The 23935-nt window shown below is 35.1% G+C and overlaps 1 protein-coding gene across 1 annotated transcript; it reads left to right on the top strand.

Moving 5' to 3' along the window:
- Positions 1 to 950: 950 nt before the first annotated feature.
- On the top strand, positions 951 to 16623 carry LOC129219704 (uncharacterized). Its single transcript, XM_054853991.1, has 4 exons — positions 951 to 1023; positions 4423 to 4653; positions 7504 to 7626; positions 16486 to 16623. Exons 2-4 carry the CDS (start codon positions 4438 to 4440, stop codon positions 16621 to 16623), a joined length of 477 nt encoding a protein of 158 aa, XP_054709966.1. The 5' UTR covers positions 951 to 1023; positions 4423 to 4437.
- The last annotated feature ends 7312 nt before the right edge of the window (positions 16624 to 23935 follow it).

Here is a 23935-nt window from a genome sequence, read left to right as displayed (position 1 = left end):
ATCAAGAGATCGTATCTAATTAGGTATTTAAAATAATTCATCGCATAGTAATTAAATTTAGTGTTTATATTATAATTGGGCGTTTAGTTCAGTTGATTTTTGTACTGGAATCATAAAATAAATTTCATTTCTAGGTTTGGGTAGGAAATAGTATGTAAGTGTAATTAGTTATTTTTTGCTCTTTAGTTCCTAGGTGTTTTTGAAGGCGGTCTTTTTTTTTTTTTTTTTTTTTCATTTTTATTTAAAAGTGATTTAATATTATAATCAGGTGATATGCCACCGTTAAACTCACTTAATGTGTTACTTTTCACAGGGAGGTTTTCTAAAAGTTTTTTTTTTCAAATTGTTGCTCATCTCGGTCATTCTTCGAGACAAATCCTTAATTAAACCACAGACCTTAGCAGTTATTTAACTATCTGAAGTTTGAGGATATATTGGTATTTTTTAGACATTCGAAAAATGACTAAAATTTACAGTGGCCATTATGCAGTGGCGTACCTAGCATAGGTGACACCCTGAGCGGAAATTTGGGGTGTCACCCCCCCCCCCCCGCTCCTAAAAACACAAAAAATTATTATTATTATTATTATTATTATTATTATTATTATTTTGTAAACATGAAATTTATGCAATTTTCAGAAACAACTACATTTGTGCAAATCGAAATTTCAAGTGGGCAATTGTACAAAAAAGAAAAACAAATGAAAGTGTGGGGGAATCTCCCCCGGAAAATTTTCAAATTTGTAGTCTTAAAAATGCGTTTTTGCGTCATATTTTTCAAAAACTTGTAATTCCGCACTTCAAGTATCACCACCCAGGCGGGTGATTCCGGGGCGGACAGCCCCTCCCCCCGTAGCGACGCCACTGGATTATGGAAGCATAGAATGTGTGCTAGTGCTCGTACAAGATTTTTTCTTTTTCTTGCTTTCAGTTGATAAGAAGAACAGGAAGGCATTGCGCCACAAGTCGAGAGCAAACTCTGTTTCCGCTCTTTTGACGAATGACAGTAGTAAACGCTATGAGGTAATTTTAAAGTTTTGTTTAATTTAATATTTGTTTTGAACTATGAAATGAAAATTTCTAAAAAATAAACATATGATAAAAAAAAATTCGTTTTTATGCGAACATCCAAGATTGCAAATCGAAATATTGGAGTTTTGCAGTAATTATTCAAAATACATTTTGTTACCTATTTAGTTACCGTACGCTAACGAACGTAGCTAAACGAACTGGCGATGTTGGAGTTAGCATTTAATATTGAATTGTTCATATTTCCTCCCTTTCAACGTTTAAACGGTAGTAAACATAGTGAGGTAATTTAAAGGTTTGTTTAAATCGATATTCGTTTTGTACTATGAAGTCAAAATTTGTAAAAATACGTGAAGTTTTTATGCGAACATCCAAGATTGCAACCTAAAATATCTTTGCGCTAAAAAAAAAAATGTGCAACCTTACTGCCAGGGGTCAGAGTGGGGATTTCAAAGATTTTGGGACACAATTTTGATAAAATTTTAGGACATTTTTAGGACAACAAATATCAATTTTTTTTTTTAATGCAATGTAATTTATAAGCTCTATTTTCGTAGTGGATGATAAAACGTTTCAAATTCAACCTTGAAAACTACAACATAATGCATTCAATCATTTATTCTTCAACACAGTAACACATTATGAAGTAAAAATATATACCACATACCAGTAGGATAAATATAGGAGAGGGAATAAAATAGTGAATATTTTAGGAATTTTAGGACAAAAATCAAAATTTTAAATTTTAGGAGTTTTAGGATTTTTAGGACAACTCCTACCCCTGCTTTACTCTGTAAAAGCGGTGGCAGCTAGCTGCCTCCATAGGAATGGAGTAACTTGACTGATGAAACTGGTGTAACGTTATGCATCGCTCATAACGTTATACCTGTTTTATCAGTTAAGTTACTCCATTGCTACGGGGGAAGCTAGCCGCCGGAATAAAGTTACACCAAGTGCAGAATGCTGGGAGTAAGTTTACACAAATTTTTTACAGTGTGGTTTTGCTATGCTTCAAAATACATTTTGTTACCTATTTAGTGGTCGCGTAGTAGACTAAACGAAATGGGGATTTGGAAAATCTATGATCATTTTTTAAGTTAAATAAATTATAATTCGACAATTCCACGTGTAACTACAGACTGACATTTTTAAAGGAAAACAGTATACTTTCACAACGAGCGGTTCTTATTTTTTGTTTCCGAGGCAAAGCCAAAAGTTAGGGTAACTGCCCTGAAATGTAGGTTTTAAGACGCAGTCTGAAGTGTATATGTTACCGTTAAAGTATATAATGCAGTTATTTTATAGAATACCTAGTTATTCCATGAAATAATTGATCGTGCCCGTTAAAGTGTGTAATATGTTATTAATTTGACACTTTAGCTAGTTATTCTACGAAATAACTAGGTATTCTATAAATTAATTAATGAGAGACAGTTAAAGTGTAAAATAAACAGTTTATCTAAAATGAAATAACTAGGTATTTTATAAATAAACTAATGATAGACAATCAAAATGAAAAAGAAGCAATTTATCTAATTTATGCAGCAAATGTTATTTATGGAAACGTACCATAAAACCATTTGTTACAACAAGAATTACTAAAATGACACTTGGAATTACAAAGAACATTATTTCTAAAACAAAAACATTGTGCCAACACGCTGAACAAGTTCTCTCCCTATGGCCTGGAATATTTTATAAATGCAGTAGGGGGTGGAAAGTAAATGTATTTTTCATGCAAAATATATGATATGGATTATTTTACACTTTAACGGGCTTCAGATCGTTATTCTATGAAATAACGAGTTAAGCCATGAAATACAAGAGTTTTACACTTGAACGGACAAGATCAGTTATTCCATGAAGTAACTAGGTATTCTATAAAATAACGGATTTCACACTTTAACGGTAACATATATAACACATTCATATTCATATGAAGATAGACTGCGCGAATTGTCGAAGCAGAAAACGATTCAATCACTTACGCATGATCTTACAGCATTGCATCTCGAGATATCGGGCAGAAGTGCTCACTCAACGGACATACTTCGAAGGTGAAAATTCTGTTTTCAAATGAGGCAGTGAGAAACAAAGGAATGTATAAGTGAACATTTTCAAGTTTTGAGTAAAACGCGTTTAAAGATAACATCCTTGATAGGCTTCATTGATTTTTTTTTTTTTCTAAATCATGCTGTATAGCAGCACCTACCATGGCTACTAGTACCATCTCTTGCCCCTGGACAGAGGAGAGGTTCACCAACCATTGGTACTGGTTATCTCCAAATTTTTAATTTCGCCACTTGCATCCCTTTGCTTCTCACTGCCTCAAATGCAAAAGCCATTATTTAAATGTCACATTTAGCGTTTTCCAAATATTTTTACTTTTTTTTGCAAAAAAGGAAGTATTGTATTCGCGAAAAAAATTTACCCAAAAATCGGCCTTAACTTCCATCTTGCTCACCCCCAAATGAATGTTGAGTTTTTTTTCAACCTGACCACACGTGGATATGTGCCCAGGAACGTACAGACACTCGAAATATCCATTTTGACGATCCCCGAGTTAATTACAACGAATTTTCTCCCGACGTCTGTATGTACGTATGTATGTGCGTATGTGTGTATATAAGAACGGAACGGTCATTCCGTTCTTACAATTCCTAGAAAGTTGAAATTTGGTACATAGACTTCTAGTGGGGTCTAGGTGTGCGTCTTCTTTTTTTGGTTGCATTCATATGCTTCGAAGGGGGTCTTTTGCCCCTTTTTGGGGGGAAATCATTGTTAGTTTCGATGTAAGCTCAAGTGGTGTTATAATTTGGCGGATACTTGGTGATATATCGCCAGTCTTTTGGTCGTCAAGTTCTGTCGTCAACTTGGCGACAAATTTGCCGATTTTTTTTAAAGTTTTTTTTTTTAATCTGGTTTTAATTTGGCTACTGTTGGTGATATTTAGAGAGTAAACTATCAAATCACATTAAAACTGCCAATAATGAGAAAATGACATGAAATTGGAGTAAAAGGAAGTCATGTGATGCACACATCAGCTCGTTTTCTTCGAAGTTTGCCGCGGACCCCTGATAAAGATCGGCGAAACCCCAAGGAGTCGGCGACCGCAGTTTGGGAAGCCCTGCCGTCAGGGGCGTGCACAGAAATTTTGGGGACCGTCACAAATGACTTTTTCGGGCCCCCTCCATATTGTTTACCCCTACGTCCTTACATACATTTCACCCTCATTTAAAAAATATCGGGCCCAAGACAACAGTTGTCCCCTCCCCCCGCCCCTGTGCAGACCCCTGCCTGCCATAGAGCCTTAAAAACTCTACTGACGGTAAAACGTAAAATTTTCAGTGATAATAAAATATTAATTCTTGATACTTTCTTTTGAATTTACAGGACAGAGCACAGGTTATGCTCGACCAGATTCAATCGATTGCCGACAATTACGACGACTTAAAAAGCAGATATGTTTGGGCTTTGGGCGACATTGCCGACTTGACCATCGCATTAAACAGACACATGATTTTGAAACATAAGTTAGAGGCCGAGACTTACTCCCAAGAACGCTCATTGGAGAAAACAGCTCCTTTTTCTGTGGCCGGTGATGAAGAGAAAACAAGTAGCAAGGTATTATTTGTTTTTATTTATAACTAGTGGTACCCGCACGGCTTTGCCCGTAGTTGAAAATTAAAAGGTCTTTTGGTTCGCCTGTATATTTACAAATAATGGATGACGAATTTCTTGCCAATTCGATGTGTTCACTCGCTCTCTCATTCCACGTCATGATAATTTCGTAATTTACTCGTTCATCTTATGATGATTTTGCTCCGGAAAATGTTCTTAAAATTGAAATAGAAAAAGAACAAAATCAAATTTTTGAAAAATCGCTTCGAGGTGCACACCCCATGCTACAAACTAACTTTGTGCCAAATTTCATGGAAATCGGCCAAACAGTCTAGGCGCTATGCGCGTCACAGAGATCCAGACATCCTACAGACATCCTCCAGACAGAGAGACTTTGAGCTTTATTATTAGTAAAGATAAAGAAGATATTCATCAGCTTCACATACACAGAGGACCACGCGTTATGCGTCTTTACCTCCGGGAAAACACAAGAGAGATTTACAACATCAATAGTAGAAAAAAACACCTAGGGCAATGGTGGGAGTCGAACCCACGACCTCCAGCAGGTGAAACAAAGCTTCTGGAAGGCCTTAATTAGCGAAGTATACGAGAAAAAGATGTAGAAACAATTAATACGAATGTTGCCATTAAAATTTCTGAACTTATAATTTGTTTCAATATAGATTAGAGTATATCCTGATCATGCCCATACTTTATACAGCGTGTTGCATTGACATTGAAAAAAGGACCACATAAAAATCCCCAAATATTTGCATTCAAGAACCGCTTATTGCTCTCACGTGATAGTAGTTGATGTTCCTTTGATTTTATTTTTATATGCTTATAGTATTGCAAACTCCTCTGGTCCACAGGACTCCACAAGCATATCCTTCCTTCTGGGCGGGGGCGTCCATGTCCTTCGTAATCAATTTTATTTATACCTGACCCTCTCGACTTTACACAGTCCTCTTTAGACATCTGGTATCCAACCCTTGGCATTCATTTGAATTTTGACATCTTGAATTCAAACCATGTTTTCCGCCATTAGGATTGCGATAGGAGTCTTTTGTAGAAACAAGAAACCAAATGAGTCCGGGTCTTATCGCAATTCGTGATTGCAAAAAACATGATTTCAATTCATGATGTCAAAATTCTTATTAATCCCAGGAGCTGTTGTGTGCTGGATTTTCATTGCTTTTTATGCATTTTTTCTGCATTATTATTTTTTAAGTCATGCTTGTTCCATCCAAACAATTTTCAACACTTTCAATACATTCCTCATTTCCGCATTTGTAGGAGGTGGTTCAACACCAAAACATTCTTCATCAAACTCATTAATTCCCTAATCCAAGTATTTTCCGTTGAACATCTGGCAAACTTCTGAGCACGTTAATGTAGAATATATAGGAATATTTGATTAATTAATTCCCATCCATGATCCCATTGAGATGTCATATATAAAGGACTTTTTATCATTCCCCCCCCCCCCCTTGGTCAACTTTTTTTTTTCTTTTTGAAAGACCTTGAGTAGGAGAAAGTAGGGGTGCTCACCTACGGATGCGGGATCATGCCGCAGATTGCGTCATTGCTTTTTTTTTTGGGGGGGGAGGGGGAAGCTGTTTTAGGGGGCTTCTCTTTTTTAGGGGACTTTCGATTTGGGGACTCCCGTGGTGTTTGGGAAGAAACATCCTCGCACCTAGGGGGCAACCCTGGGCATAGCAGCATCGTTTCAGCAGAAACCTAATCCTGATTCGGAATTTGAGAACATTAAACGATGATCACATAAAGCGAAAATTTTAGCGCATAGATAAATAGAGAAAACTGTAACAGATGTAATTTTGATAACAATAAGCGAATGATAACCTAACCCACGCTACATATAAAACGGAGACTACTATACCAATGTTCATGGTTCCATGAAAGGCCTTTTTTCTCGCATACTGGATACGGCGTCATTTTTACTTCCTTTTACAAAAAAGGAAGTATTGTATTCGCGAAAAGATTTGCACTCAAAAATCGACCTTAATTTTCATTTTGCTCACCCCCGAATGAATACTGAGTTTTTTTTCGACTCGACCACACGTGGATAAGTGCCTAAGAACGTGTAAACACGCGAAATATCCATTTTGACGATTCCCGAGTTAATTACAACGAATTTTCTCGTGACGTCTGTATGTACGTATGTATGCATGCATGTGCGTATGTATGTCGCATAACTTAAGAACGTGAAGTCCTAGAAAGTTGAAATTTGGTACGTAGACTCCTAGTGGGTTCTAGTTGTGCACCTCCCCTTTTGGTTGCATTCGGGTGTTTCTAAAGGGGTCTTTTGCTCCTTTTGGGGGGGGGAATCATTGTTAATTTCGATGTAAACACAAGTGGTGCTATAATTTGGCTGTCACTTGGCGATATATCGTCAGTCTTTTGGTCACCAAGTTTTGTCGCCAACTTGGCGTTTTTTTTTTTTAATCTGTTTCAATTTGGCCACTGTTGGTGATATTTAGAGAGTAAACTGTTGAATCACATTAAAATTACGAGTAATAGAGAAATAAATCTGTGTAATGCGTTTTTTTTTCGGTTCGCAAAAAACTACGGGTGAAAATATTTAGTGTTTCCTTGCTTACTCCAAGGCGTTATTATCATTAAATTGGAGCAAAAGGAAGTCATGTGATGCACCTGGCAGTTTTCTCTAAAACTATTGATCGGCCCTGAATATAGTATTTTAAATTTTGGACTGGTGGAAGTAAAATCCTACAAAAATTTTTTTATAATGCATATTCTATCTTGCCCTGAATAAGTGTTCAATTAATTCATTTTTTTTTAATGTTGTTAATAAAAATTCGATTCGATTTTCAGGAACAAAGTCGGATTTACGTTCGTAAAAATTCTTCTATTAATGTGCCAATTGAAAAGAAGCAAGCTCAAAATATCGATGAATTACTTGGACTAACAACTTTGACTTCGACACAAAAGTTGTCAGTAAGTATTTTTAAAAAAAAAATATGTATTTATAGTAACAGTTAACTTTCGATTGTCCGCGAGGTGGATTATCCGTGGCGTTTCACACTAAAGAAAAAATTAAAAAAAAAAAAAAGATTTGGCGACGATTAACTCAATGTAGATACAAACACACGTTTTAAATTAACAAGTGCGAATTCTGTTTTAACATTCTTATTTCTTCCCTTCCAATGACACCAAATTTTCCAATGTTACTGAAATCTCAGACATTGAAACCTGATTTTTAGATCTGTTACTGCTTCAGATTTTCACAATTTACTCCTTTTTAGATTTACCCTATTTACTGAATTTTAAATCGACTCTACTTACGAACGAGTGACCGGACCAATCTTGTAAAACATATTTTTGATGTAACCTAGTCATGGGCGGATTTATGGGGGGGCAGAGGGGGGCAATGCCCCCCCCAGTGTTGGGAGGACTTTATGTAGTAACAACACATCTTACAAAAAATTTTTAAAAAATTATTATTTTTTTTTTGTTGAATAGTTCAGCAGGGCATGGGTGAATTTATAGGAGGGGGGGGGCATAGAGAGCAATGCCCTCCAGTTTTGGGAGGACTTCATGTAGTAACATTACATCTTCCAAAATCTTAAGACCAAAAAAAAATTTTTTTTTGAATAGTTGAAAATGAAGAGATGTCCTTTTCTGAAGGGAGAAAAAAAAAAAACATTAAATACAAATAGTACAGCTGTCACTGGGGTGCTGAAAATATGTCTAAATTCACTATTTGACTGAAAACCATTTGGGCAAGTATATAAATGGAAATATAGGCTAAACGAGCTATGCATTCAGCTGCAACACTTATAATAATTGACGATTATTTTTACAAATTAGAACCTAAAACAAAGGAAACCCTCCTCCCCCACTTTCACTAACAGAACGATCTACTCGTTATAATTTGTTTTCTTTCTTTTCAGGATGTTTATTTTCAATTTGCATGATTTCAAAAACTAGATATTTTGTGTTGTTACAGACGAAAGATTTTGAAGAACCTTCTGAATTCACATGTTCAGATTGGTAAAATTGTAAAAATCCTTTAACTGTAAAAACTGACGAATTTTCGTAAAAATTACAAATCTGCAGGTAAGAGTGAATTACATTCAGGGAAGGATTTGCCTATAAGATAAACAAGCTATAGCTTAGGGCCACTACTTTGAAGTGGGCCCGTAACTCACAAAAAAAAAATGCATCATTCGCTCCTCAAAAAATGGAAAGTACTTGAAAAAACTAATTTCATTTTCAAGAGCTTGAAAGCCTTGAATATTTGGAAACGTGTGGCTACAAACCTTAAATTTTAAAATTTCTAACAAATGATAGGGGGAGGAATGCAAAAATATGTCAAATTCAACTCCTTGCTACATCCTACATCAAAAAAGTAAAAATCATGGTTCTTATGCTTGTAACATATTGCTTGAAATAAATTTTTCTGACACACATGTTTCATATCTTGCTATTTATTTAATCCCGAATGCAGTATTTTGGAAAAAAATTTTGTATTGATTGCTTTTATCTTGCTTCTACTGCATATTGTTAATCTGTTTAGCCCAGGAAAAAAACGATACACTACCTCCAATCCTTTTCGTTTTTTGCGCTGCTTATAATTTAAAAAAAGGTTATTGTAATGAGAGTTCTATAGTTTATTTCTTTTTAAACTTAAAATAACTGTTTTTTTCACGAAGTTTGAACAATACTGTACAACTGTATAACCTAGTACTCAATTTCAGAGACTGGAAAGTGCAAATGAGTTGCTTTAAATTATTAAATGTTCTAAAATCCTTGAAAAGAATTGGCGCAGTATAACCTACTAGGGCTCTTGTGCCAAAACACCCAATCTAAACAACCAAACCTTGAAAATAGTTAGACAAGTCTTTGAAACTCCTAAGCAAAGTGTGCTTCAATTTTATTTCTTATCAAGTGTATAAATTATGAATTGTTCAAATAAGTAGTATGTTACTCTCATGTTACTTATTTTCTAAATCTGTACACCATTTCTTTTAAAGTATTAACTTGCATCACAAAGCACATTTAAATCATAAAACTTTTTTTAAAAAAAATTGTCTATATTTTCCTGAGATTTTCGTCTATCCAATTAACCCTTATAAGGCTTCAAAATGCAGATTTTTATATACATTTTACAAAATATCCTCCGGGGGAGAAACTCCCGGACCCCCTAAAATTGGAGATATTCTATATCCTACTTAAAAGGGAGCCCTGCGTCACTCTTGACACCAGTCACCCCTCTTACGGTCAATTCAAAAAGGACAGCATGAAAACACATTAATAAAAACGACACACACAAAAAAAAGGTAAAGCATGGCCTTATTCATCACAGGAAAACAGACCAAAACATGGGGGGAGGGAATTTAAAATGTTGCTCAGAAAAGATCCTGCCCCCCCCCAGGAACTTAGTCCTAAATCCGCCTATGTTCGACCTGTTGCAGTTAATCGGTTTGCACGCTTTGCTCGCGTATATGTGTAATCCGTTTGCAATAATGAAGGATTCTTTTTCAGCTTATACATGCATTTTTTACATACACTGTATCGTATTAGCTATAATATGCGAATGTTATTTTTAAGCCATAGCATATACTAACATCGTTTTTACCTATTTTGTCGATTATCCGTGAATTCGCTTATCCGCGATGACCGTGCCATCCTATTCCGCAGATAATCGGGAGTTTACTGTATAGAAAATCGAAGCTAGTTGGAACCATTTTCGAACAGGGGTACCTAACCCCCCCCCCCCCCCAAGTGCATTGGCGCAAATTCTCTCCCCCCCCCCCAAATTTTCTCAACCCTCTTTACCTTTTTTATTTTTTATTTTCTAGCTCTTTTTTATTATTTTAAACATGTTTAATTATTTATTTTTAAATATTTTTAAATTATTTATTTTAATTATTATTATCATTGTTATTGTTTTATTAGAAAAGTTCTGTGCTACACAAATGACACACACACACAAACTAAATAAATAAATGAAATGAAATATAAAAGAGTAAAATAAAATAAAATAAAATAAATAACTTGAATCAAAAATGAATCAATAAAAAAACTTAAATAAATAAAAAAATTTAAAAATCCCCCCAGAAATTTTGATGGCGCAACTTGCGCCATAATCCCCCCCCCCCCCCAGTGGGCACTCCTGTTTTCGAAAATAATCAAGAAAATACTGTAAAAGGAAACAGTATGCCATTTAACTACTTGAAGTAGTGTTACCCAACCTTTTTCTATCCGAAGGCCGCATCTCATATTTAAATGATTCTCGCGGGTCAGAACACATATAAAATATCAAAAAATATTTTAAAAAATTTCTAAATAACATAGGAAAATATGGAAAAGGGAAGAAAAATTAAAAGCCAATAATTTCTGTTATTAAATTACTACTAGCTGCGTCGCTCGGCTTTGCACGGTCCACCTCAAAAATAAAAGTTATGTCAAGTGACGCGAGTTCAACACTCAGGCTTGAACCAAAAAAAAAAAAAAAAGTCAGTGTAGTTTTGCCGCAGATTGCGGAAAACCCCCCAAAAAAGTAAACAATTTAAATCCCCTGATTACAGGAAAAGCCTCAAAACAAAAACAAGAATTTTACCTGTTCATATTCGAGAAAAAGAAATGGCAACAGATCTTTCATCTCAATGATTTTCTTCACGCTGTAAATTTTAATAAAAGCGTTCATCCGGAAAGTTGAGTTGAAGCACTGAATAATAATTTGAATGGAGGAAAGCCTTCGAAAAATATGGATTTTATTTTGAAATCTAAGAGTCATAATTAATAATTTTTAATTGATATCTCCGCTAATTATTATCGGAGGATTATGTTAAATAGCCAAACATGAAGACGGGAAGATGACGAATCCATCGATATCTGGTTCGATGGTCAGTTCACTGTCGTTCGGGAGAAGAAGCTTGGACATAGATAGATAGATACTCAGATTTTATATGTATACAAGAATTTTACCTGTTCATATTCGAGAAAAAGAAATGGCAACAGATCTTTCATCTCAATGATTTTCTTCACGCTGTAAATTTTAATAAAAGCGTTCATCCGGAAAGTTGAGTTGAAGCACTGAATAATAATTTGAATGGAGGAAAGCCTTCGAAAAATATGGATTTTATTTTGAAATCTAAGTCATAATTAATAATTTTTAATTGATATCTCCGCTAATTATTATCGGAGGATTATGTTAAATAGCCAAACATGAAGACGGGAAGATGACGAATCCATCGATACCTGGTTCGATGGTCAGTTCACTGTCGTTCGGGAGAAGAAGCTTGGACATAGATAGATAGATAGATAGATAGATAGATACTCAGATTTTATATGTATAAGACTAGCTGCGTGCCCGGCGTTGCACGGGCTACCTAAAAAATGTAAGAGCAGTCCAGTTGATGCTTTTGTAGTACACTGACACTAGTTTCTAACGCGTTAAGGAATAAATAAATGCGCGTAAAGCAAGGTTTGCAAAACACCAGTAAAACATATTTTTGCCAAAACACCTCATCAACGTTAATAATCGTTATCAATGATACAAGTTATGAGTACATTTTCAGTCAGCACAAAAGGGGAAAATATATGCATTATCAACTATAATCTTTACTCACGTTAAACTGAATTACATCTGATAGACTATATCGGAAATATTTATGCACAATAACAATCCGCTTTTTACATAAAATAGTTTACTACCCGGCGTTGCCCGGGTGTTTATTAATGCAACATACCACTCAGATAAATATTTGGATGGATTCTATCCACATGGTCGTACAAGAATTACATCAATCCGTTTTCCAGGTACAAACCCTCAAAGAACTCAAATAACTTGTAAATCACTCATTTACTTTACGACGTGCACGGTCCTCCTCGAAAATGAAAGTTATGTCATGTGACGCGTATTTAACAATCAGGCTTGAACAAAAAAGAAAAAAAACAGCAAAATTTTGCTGCAGATTACGGCAAAATAATCGAAAAGTAAACAACTTAAACACCCTGATTACAGGAAAAGCCTTAAAACAAAAGCCTAATTTTATTTCTTTATATTCGAGAAAAAAAATTGCAACAGATGTTTCTTTTCGATGATTTTCTTCACGCTCTAAATTTTAATAAAAGCGTTCATCCGGAAAGTTGAGTTGAAGCACTGAATAATAATTTGAATGGAGGAAAGCCTTCGAAAAATATGGATTTTATTTTGAAATCTAAGAGTCATAATTAATAATTTTTAATTGATATCTCCGCTAATTATTATCGGAGGATTATGTTAAATAGCCAAACATGAAGACGGGAAGATGACGAATCCATCGATACCTGGTTCGATGGTCAGTTCACTGTCGTTCGGGAGAAGAAGCTTGGACATAGATAGATAGATAGATACTCAGATTTTATATGTATAAGATGCTTCTTTTATAAAATTTATCTGCTTTTCAGAAACCAATTTCAGAAAATTTGGCTTCAAAAATTTATAACATTGTCATCACTTATACTTTTCAATTTGTAGTCAATAAACAAAACAACGGAGCAACTTCGGGGGCCGGATGTTGCCAGCGGGTCGTAGGTTGGGCACCACTGGTGGTAATACGATATGTATGTATATAATTTTATAATACAGTAAATAACTCTTCTTTTATCCATAAGCTCACTAATTTTTCATTGAAAAAAGGGTTCATTGTGACCCCAAAACAGGTGTTTGTAGTTTTCTGCAATTTGTGCGATTTAACGTTGTTATTTACTTTTGATGCACTCAGTTATTTTGCTATTGATTCAACTTTACGAGAGTGAGTCGGATTTTTGACGATCTGATTCTTGGCGTTTCGGATATTTGACGTTCGGATTCTTGGTGTTTCGGATTTTTGATGTTCTGATTCTTGGATTTTCAGATTTTTGACCTTTCAGATTTTTGGCGTTTCGGATTTTTGACGTTCGGATTCTTGGCGTTTCGGATTTTTAACGTTAGGATTCTTGTCGTTTTACTGTATATGTACCTTGAAGCACGAACAATCAATGCAAGATATGGACCAAGTTTAGTTTGTGATAGAAATCTATCTGTCCACGAAGCAGTAAACTGTTCAGTGCAACAACGACTAAAGCCTTGATTTCCTAGGAGCGAATACGCCGAGCGTCGGCGTCGCTCTTCGCCGAGGCGAAAGCTTGATTCTTCTGCGCATGCGCACCCGAGCTAAATCGACGTCTTGAATGGCCACGCCGGAACCCACTTGACTTTGATTTCAGCGTCACGGCGAGGAGCGACGTCGAAGATCAGCGATTCACTTCTAGGAAACCTTGGCTTAATGTGAAGCAGCGCCCTATTGAGTAATAGAAATCACATTTACTTAAGTCCAATAATCTTTATATTTCACCAATCAATATTTTTATAGAGAAAACACAACCAATTTTGATTGTAATTCAAGTATGATTAAATGAATTTAAAATCATATGCGCATCTTTCACGTAGCATGAAACAAGAACTTCTTCAAGAACTTTAAGCCCACTTTTCCCAGTACCGATTATTTTGACAGTGGTTGTTCTCACTCTGTACCAAGACTTCTCAATCTATACACATTGGGATTAGCAAATTGATTATATTAAACTTGACCATCATACTGCACTGCGTTCTTAAGAAAGATAGACTAAATATAAACAGAGGAATACGTCATTTGGCGACGTCAGTCACTAGTTTGGCTTCGAGAAGAACAAATTGGTATCAATCAGAAGGGAAAGGCGAATACTGTTGGTTGTTGGTTTATTTTTTTATTCCACAGAAAATTTCCAAAAATGGCCCCACAGTGGTAAACTTTCTGGAAAACTGTTTTTTAACTTTCAGTCTATCCTTTCCGTGTGCACAGTATAGTATTCGTCCCACAATATTCCGTGTACACAGACTAAACTTATATTGTCGAAAATTACACTTGATTTTGCTATTGAATACATTTAGTTTCTGTTATAGTTTTACTTTAAACATTAATTCTCATCTGTTCACCGATCACATGAATAAAATGATTCAACCAAAACTTGCTTTAGCTTTATCATTAAATTCAAACATTTCAAGTCAAGGCATATTTAAGGTTATAACTGGCAAAATTTACCACATTTTTATGATACTGAATGGGGGTGTAACCCGTCTGGGTTGTGACACCCTAAGTGGAATTGAAATTTTTAGAAAAATATGAAGCTAAAATGCATTTTTAAGACTACAAATTTGAAAATTTTCCGGGGGATAAACTCAGGGCTGCGGATTCGGAAGAAAAATGGCCGACTCCGACTCTAGGATTTTGAAACGTCCAACTCCGGGTTATTATTTTTTTTTCCAAATTACCCCTCCCCCCTATGGGAAGGGGAGAAAATCATTAACAGAGATTGAAATATTGGTTCCTTTCTATGAAATTTTCGCGTTGTATTTTATTGTAAACCTATGATGAATAGAACGTTAGAAATTCAATTTGAAAATCAAATTATCCAATAGTTGCGATTTCTATAGTAAGATTACTTACAAATCCTATTTAATAAAAAATGAAAAGGATTAATTTGCTCCCCTTTAATGTTTAATAAATAGTTTTTGATCAAATCCTGTGCTTTCAATTTTTGAAAGCACAGAGAAGAGTGAGAGAAATAGTTTTAGGAGACAAAAAAATTGTTTGCTAAGTCAAAAAACTTTTCCTGAGAGGGGGCGGTCCCGGGTGACACCTCAACTTAATTTCAGAGTTTTTAAAAAATGAGATAATTTCATTCTGAAAAATTTCTTCAATAATAAATCTTAAATTTCATTTTAAAAATTTCAACAAAAATATTGCACTATATTGTGGAGAGAGGTCGGGTACATGTACGTCTGGAGCAAATTTTACACAAAATGCGGAGGTATACAGCTTTGTACAAATACCTTTTACTATACCAACATTTCTGAGCTCAATTTTTAATTTTAATTTTATTGGCAGCTTCAGAATTAACCTTAATATGAAGATTTTAGGATTAACTACAATAGTTGAATGTTGTAACCAATAAATCATGTACTAATTTTATTTTGTACTTTTCAGTGATAACCAAGCTTTCTTAGATACAGTCTTTAGATTAAAAAAAAACATTTATAATTTATCAGATCTTTTGAATTTGTGTTTTCGTGCCAATACTTTTTTGAATTGACCAAGCATCCTCAGAAGTTTCATGACTTGCTCAAGCGATACATACATTCCTTTTACTACTTTATAACTGAGATCGAGGTAAAAAAGATTTTATTATTTTTATTAGAAAGTGATTACTTAGAAAATGTTTGTTAACAAAACTGTTTGCTGACAGTTGCTATCGGTTAAATAAAGTTCGAAAATAAGCAATCTAGGAGGCGGCGTAGGTAGCTCTTACAGAAAGTTCGATAAACAATCAAGCCAGCTGGTTGCCACAATGAGTTATTTTCTTATTAGTAAGCCTTTATACATGTAATCAAATTAATTGGTAGTCAGTTTTTTTTAAAAAAAATGCAAGGAGAGTCAGTGAAAATTGAAGAAAAAAAAGAAACCCGGAGTCGGAGTCGGCATATTTTCGTACGATTCCAACTCCTTTGCCCCAAAATCAGTCCGACTCCACAGCCCTGGGATAAACTCCCGGACCCCCAACTTTTATTTGTTTTTTAAACATTAGCCCACTTAAAATTTATTTATAACACAAATATAGTTGTTTCTGAAAATTGTATGAATTTCATGTTTACATTTTTTTTTCTTTAAAGTCTGTAGGGGGTGGGGTCACACCACATATTACCGCCCCGGGTGCCACCCATGCTAGGGACACCACTGCTGAATGACTTTTTTGTATTACCAGTACCTGAACCTCTTATTTTTTTAGAATAAGTCACAGAAAGCAAAAAGATCTGAGCAACAGAGTGATTTTTCAATTCGTACGGAAGTCACAGAATCTCCTTGGCTCACAACGATTGAAGATATTCCAATAGCAGACCAAAATGTCTCAGCCAAGACGAAGTAAACTATTGCCTTTCAATTACTGTTAAGTTTTAAGTAGCATTTTAAATTAATAATTAAATTTAGTATATACAGTGTGTCCCAAAAGGTAGTTTACAAACTTAACATGCTGGTCTGTCATATCATGATGAACAAGATTTACATATAGTAACATACGTTCGCAAACACAGTGCTGGCGCACTACATGTCGCATATTTATTACACAAAGACGATTTTATACAATCTCTTAGTTTTCAAGGAAGGCTTATAGCTATATTCAGTAAATTACCGCCCATTAGCCAGGGATAAAGCAGAAATACATGAACTACACCGCCAGCTCAGCCATTTCCAGCCGAGGACTGCAGTTTCGTGCTTATTAGCACTCATCAGCCCGGCATAGGAAAGTTACTGAGCTGGAGATGGAAAACCTCTTATGGAAGCCAAGAGGGCCAAACAAACTGGTAGCTAATGTAAAATTAGCACAGACCAGACGAGTGACCGAAGCAATGGTTCGGTTCAACTCGAAAATTGATGGCATGGCATGGTATATTCAGTAAATTACCGCCCATTAGCCAGGGATAAAGCAAAAATATATGAACTACACCGCCAGCTCAGTCATTTCCAGTCGAGTTTGGCCCTCCTAGCTTCCATAAGAGGTTTTTTCATCTCCAGCTCAGTCACTTTCCTATGCCGGGCTGATGAGTGCTAATAAGCACGAAACTGCCGTCCTCGGCTGGAAATGACTGAATTGGCGGTGTAGTTCATGCAAGGCTTATAGCTGTTGTTGAAATTTGCTGCCATTAGCTGTCATACACGCGTCGCAACGACAAAGTACCGACTGTCGTAATAACGATCCATTAAGATTTCACCAATAGCTGCGTTGTCGTTGCAACGTGATTACGAGAGCTGGCGGGACACTAATTTTAGCAACTCTCTCTGCTTTAAGCTTTCCTTAAAAACTAAAATGTTAGGTAAAACCGTCTTTATGTAATAGATATGAGACATGTTGTGCATGAGCTAAGCCTTGGTTTCCTAAGAGCGAATCGCCGAATCTTCGACGTCGCTGCGTTGTCGTTGCAACGTGATTATGAGAGCTGGCGGGACGCTAATTTTAGCAACTCTCTCTGCTTTAAGCTTTCTTTAAAAAATAAAATGTTAGGTAAAACCGTCTTTATGTAATAGATATGAGACATGTTGTGCATGAGCTAAGCCTTGGTTTCCTAGGAGCGAATCGCCGAATTTTCGACGTCGCTCCTCGCCGTAACGCTGAAATTAAAGTCAAGTGGATTTCGGTGTGGCCATTAACGATGTCGATTTAGCTCGGGCGCGCATGCGCAGAAGAATCAAGTTTTCGCCGCGGCGTGCTCGCTCTTAGGAAACCAAGGCGTATTGCCTGACTTTGTGTGCATGTAATGCGCCAGCATTGCGTTTGCGAACACATGTTCCTATGTAAATCTTGTTCATCATGATATGACTGACCAGCATGTTAAGTTTGTAAATGATCTTTTGGGAAACTCTGTAGTTCCTCTCATTCTATTTCAATGTAACAAAATATCTTTACAAATTTTGTAAGTGAAAGTTTTGTGTTAATGTTTTCCTGTGTAACTTTGTTGTAATCTTGCGTTTATTCCGTTATTTTTCATTCAAAAAATTACTTGCTTTTAAACTTTACTAGTAAGTTGTTTCTTCTGTTAGCCAGCAGCAAAATGGAAGGCGGATTAGCTATTCAACACGGTTTACAAGACATTTTGTGTTATTTCCTACTTTAAGCTGTAGCAGGAATAAGGATCGCAGGAAATTTAAAAAACTATAAGAATGGACAATTTATTTTTTTTTAAATTAATTTTTATAATATTAAAAAATTTAAGCATATACAGTACGCATTACACCTTCTCTCTCTCTCTTCAACATAAAACGTTATTGAATTGTTAAAAAAAATGTATTTGAAAATCTATTAAAAAATTTGCAGCTGAATAAGCAGTTTCATTCAATATTTGCTTTTTTCTTATTTGTCGAATTCTTTTCAGAAATTCGACTGTTGATGATTCGAAAAAATTGCATTTAAGAAGAGGCAAAAAAATAAATGAGGTAAAATCAAACTTCTTTCTCTCTAGTCGAATCTACTCAAAACCATTGAGGAGATAAAATGGAGGAAATGAAGACTTTCAGTCATGAAATCAAGACCCCAAGTCACGTGATAGATTTTTAAGCAAAGCATTGGAAGAAATCAGGATCCCTAATTTCACGCAAAACGTGCCAACCATTCGTCGTTGTTGAGTCACGTGACTTGAGGTCTCTGAGTCAGCTTTTGCTAAGCCAATGATTGGACTTGTTCTCTCCATTTTAATTCCTGCTCTAAGGAAAAGACATATACGTCATTTGAGGTGCCCCCTAAGGTTCGATTCTTTTTTTTTTTTTTTTGAGCAATCACGATTGCTTATTGTTGTATCTTCTATTTTGGCGTCTTTTGATTTTTCCCAGCACCGCCACCCTCCGCACCATCACCGTCGACCGGGTCCTCACGATGCTACTCCTATGGCGAAAGCAGTCTCCAGGTTGCATCCATGTCCTACACACACGCGCACGCACGCACACACACACAAACACATACACACACGCATACATACAGACACCTACACATACACACTACTCACACATTCATGCATACATACCGACACCTACAAACACACACAAAAAGATACACACACATACACACAACTACCCACACACTTATCCCAGCACACAGATACAAACACATTCCCCTACACACAAACACACACGCCTACATACACACACTCGTGATTGCGAAAAACATAATTTGAATTCAAGATGTCAAAATTCAAATTTATTTTTTCCTTTTTTTTTTGAATGAAAAAAAATCGTAATTTTAATTTAAAAAAAAACAGCCCTTTCTTCCAGTAACAATAAAACCTTTTCTGGGGGTTTATCCAGTGTTTCTGGATAAACCCTCTGGAGTTTCTCACCTAACATGTCTCAGACTTCCTAAAAGCATAATTGAATTCAAGAGGAGAAAAGTCTATGTATAAAGTTCTAAATTGATCATGATCTTAATCCTCACTGGACAGGGTACCAATGTCAGATTTCAAAGTACTGCGTCTGACAGCCTGAATTTCTCTGATCTTAAAAGAGTATCTCACGCCCTTTTCCTCTTTGGTACTGAAAACGTCGAGGGGAGGACTGAAAAGAAATCTGATAGGTGCATACCTCGCTGTTTTGGCTAAGCTCGTCTAGGCGTGAGGCAGTTTCATTCAGCCTTAAATAAACTAAGCACTGGAATCCAAAAATTATTAACTTTTAACATTCTTGTCCGCTAAAGCTGTTAAAGGATGCTATTAACTTCTGCAGGGGTACCACCATTAAAACTGGATATTTTAAATACATTAGTTCTGTTGCACTGACAAAAGCTAAATATGAAACAGAGGTCTGGAACTTAAATTTAATGCAATGACGATTTAAAATGAGCTTCTGCATTTTAATTTCACTATCACTGAATAAATTCAACTAATACTTTTCCTCTCTTCACCAACACGGTTCAACAACCAACAAAAGTTCATATTTTAAAGCAACTGAATGCATACAAAAAATTTTCAGCCAGAAAACTTGAGAAGTCATAACATGTTTTTATCTCATCCATAGATCCGAGAGGCTAATGCAATAGTGGCCGAAATAAAATTAGAAAATTATGCTCTGTTGAAAGAAATTAAAGAAAGGGATGAGTATATCGGTAAGAGTTTTATATATTCTTACACGTATAACAGGACAAAAAAAAAAAAAAGTTTGATAAAGTTCAAGACATGTGTAAACATTTGTAAGCTAGTAATTTACAGCTATGAGAGCAATCACTTCGAAAATAGTCACTTAGCGATTGCCCAGCATACCTAGAGTTAATTTGTCAAACCCTTTTGATAAAAAAGTTGGAAATATTAATTCATAATCAACAAACTGTACCCAAAGATAAATGCTTCCTCAAATAAAAGGGAAATATACTTTTGTCAGATGGCTTTTTACCTACGAGGTACGTTAAAAAAGTGATAGACTTTTCTTTTCAAACAATATTATCCCCTTCAAAGTAGTTCAATTCAGTGTCAATACACCAGTGGAGTCATAGTTCTCCGTTTTGGCGCAATACTTCAACTGGCCCTTAATATGAGAGTCATTTTCCTTGAATCTTTTCTTGATGTCATTTTAAGAAATTAAAAGACTAAAGTTACAAGGACTCAGATCAGGGGAACAGGAATACCTTTTGAGACTGCAAAAAATGTAATGGAAATGGTCATGAGCAAATCGGCGGTCCGAATTTGAGGCTTTGTGAAAGTGCTAAAAAGTTTAACTGGTCGCACATCATCCTTATTGTTGAACAATGGTCTCCTCTCACAAGAACCCTTATATGTTTGAGTTTTTTTAAGTCTTGTTTATGAAGTTGAAAATTTCCCTGATCGAGGTTCATTCGAAATTTGTTTTCGGCAGGGCTATGAAGTCAGACTAATTTTGAGGAAAAGAAGTCTGAGTTTAAAATTCCATGATTCTGAGTCTAATTTTCCCTCAAAGTCTGTGACTCTGCCAATTCTTTCAAATGAAAGCTTTTCATACGTGTATTTCGCAAAAGCAAGCATTATTTAAAGGCATTTTGTTGGAGTATGCAGAGAATAAAAAAATATTTTCCAAACTACTCAGTTTGAGTATTTGACCATTTTATCCACAAGTAATGTAACTTTTTCAAATTGAATTCCAAAAGCAGTTTCTTATTCTCTCTTGCTAAACACAGTTGAAGCAAAGAGGGAATTTGTTTTCATTGTCTTGAATCAATTGAATGGCAACTCAGTTATCTTGAACAGCTTGTTCAAAATTCCTAAAAACAATTGTCAATTAATGAACTTGAATTTTATGATTAAAAGTGTGATCTATTTCAGTGATTAACAATTACCAGGAAACCATACAATGGCGCAATAATGAAAAAAACCGAAAGTAGCAAGCAAAAGAGCACAGTAAAACATATTTCAGGATGAATTAACTTATTTGCCCTAGTCTCCCCGTTATCAAAATATGAGGTCTAAAAGTCTGCCGAAATGTTAAGAGTCGCCAAAATTAGCCACTTTCAGTGAGTAATAGCAGATATCTTTCACACTCTACAGATGGTGAAATCTAGCACAGTCAACCCTCGTTTATCGCAGTTAATTTGTTCCAGGCTTTAACGCGATAACTTAATTTCCGCGAAGTAGAATTCTATATTTATAAACCAAATATTTTCCTAGCTAGAGCGCATAAACTTACTTAGGACAATTTCAATAGGTTTTTAACATAGTTTGAGCCCTCTAGACATGAAGCAGCACCCTTAGCCACCATTACATTTGCATTACTTATATATTACACAAAATATGAGAAAATGAGATACATTAGATGTAATAAATATCACATAGTTATTGGGAAATAAAACGACATACACAATGCATTTCTTACACACTATTAATCTATGAAAATAGATTAACTTGTACGATGAAGAATTAATTGCCAGTTAGTGACCGTATGTGCCTCCCGTCTATATTTATCCTCATTAAAGATATTGTGCATACAATTTAAAAAGCTAGTACACTGAACACCATATGACTGTACCTTCAATTTCTCGTTGTCTTCAAATTTGGTGCTTTTAAAATTTTGGCAGATTTCCAGATCTTATAACAGGGACACAAGTGCAAATAATTTTTACATCTAAATAAGACTCAATATGCTCTTTTGAATCCTACCTATTTAAACTTAAACTATTATTCGTGTCCTGTTTAGGATTTCCCATCTTGTATTATGAACGGACTATACACATATCTCTGTATGAAAATCTTCAATCAACTTATGACCAACATTAGGGTGCATCATTTGCCCGACTAGTCTAAAATTGTTTTGTCCCTAATTTAAAAATGTTCTCATACTACTAGATAGCATTCCTGTGAATTTTTATGAAAATCAAAATTGATTTAGGTATCCCACCTCAAGCAAGAAGTTTCTTTTTTAAGGTAAATGAACAATTATAACATCAAAAGTGACTCAAAGTACAATACTGGGAAATAATTTTTAAATTATTTAATTTACATTGTACCAGTGTTAACTTCAACTCTGTTACCATTTTTCAGTAACGTTCCATAACATTTTATGTAACTCTAAATTTAGGTTCACTATTTGTTTTCAACTTTCTGCCATTTTCTTCTATCATACAACTGCTAATGCTAGTTCTTTAAGTTTTCTTCTTGTTATTCTATGCATATGTGTTGTAAACCACTTAAATAAGTTGATCTATACTATTTTAATTCATAAGGTCCATAAATTTTCAAAAGTAACATATTTTGAAATTTTTCAATAAACATGAGTAAGTCAGCTGCTGTTGAATCAGTGACATTTTCTCCCCAAACAAAGCCTTGTTCATCTGTACAAAAGGTAAAAGTCAAAACCAGACAATCTTCAATGGTATTTGGACTTGGAATAACTCAAGAGGACTCGGAATTTAAGGGCTCACGTTTACCCACTAGCTTGCAAGTGCTTCGCTGCTTAATGAGAAAGGTGCCGATCAAAAATATCTGATTTCTATGCAAAAGCAAACATTCCAACGATTACTGAAAGTAAATCCTGTGAGAAAATACTAAAACTTCATGAAAACAACACAAAATTAAAAGCAATTCCTCTTGAAAGAAGAAATACGAAAAATTCCATTAATAAAGTAAAGAAAATGGAAGAATTAGCTAAAACATTTTCATTATGGCCTAAAAATGTAGAATGCCATTCTACATTTTTAGGCCATAATGAAAATGTTTTAGCCATTATAAAAAATTCAGAAGATTTAGCTTTTCTTCATTCTATGAAAAGTGATCATCTAGCAACCTTTGACTCGCACGATAAAATATTACACCGAAACATTAAGTGTCAGGAAATGCGTGAAATATAAAAAGCAGAATTTTGGGAAAAAATAGCCAAGGAAACAAGGAACTTCAATACAAGTTTTAATTGGGCTATTATTGGTGAAATTGAAAGATGATCAAGTGTCAGAGACATTGTCAAAGCTTGTAAAGATCAATGGAATGGTTATGATTTTGCAACTTTGCACTGGGATTCTTAACTCTTACCAACTTTAACAAATCAAAGTATTGAAGAAGAAAGGCTTGCAGTTATAGTGGGAAATTCATATGAAGTTAAGCTTCTTTGTGTACCAGCATATCCAATAGGAACAGACAAAAAAAAAAAACCGGAGATATCATTGCTAATTTAACAACTAATTTGCTAAATTCATAGAACTGTTCCGACTCAATAGTTAATATGTTGTTTGTCACAACTGC

The sequence above is a fragment of the Uloborus diversus genome, chromosome 1 (assembly GCF_026930045.1).
Source record: "Uloborus diversus isolate 005 chromosome 1, Udiv.v.3.1, whole genome shotgun sequence".
Taxonomy (NCBI): Eukaryota; Metazoa; Arthropoda; class Arachnida; order Araneae; family Uloboridae; genus Uloborus; species Uloborus diversus.
Note: the sequence above shows the minus strand (reverse complement) of the source record. Positions and strands in the feature narration are given on the sequence as shown.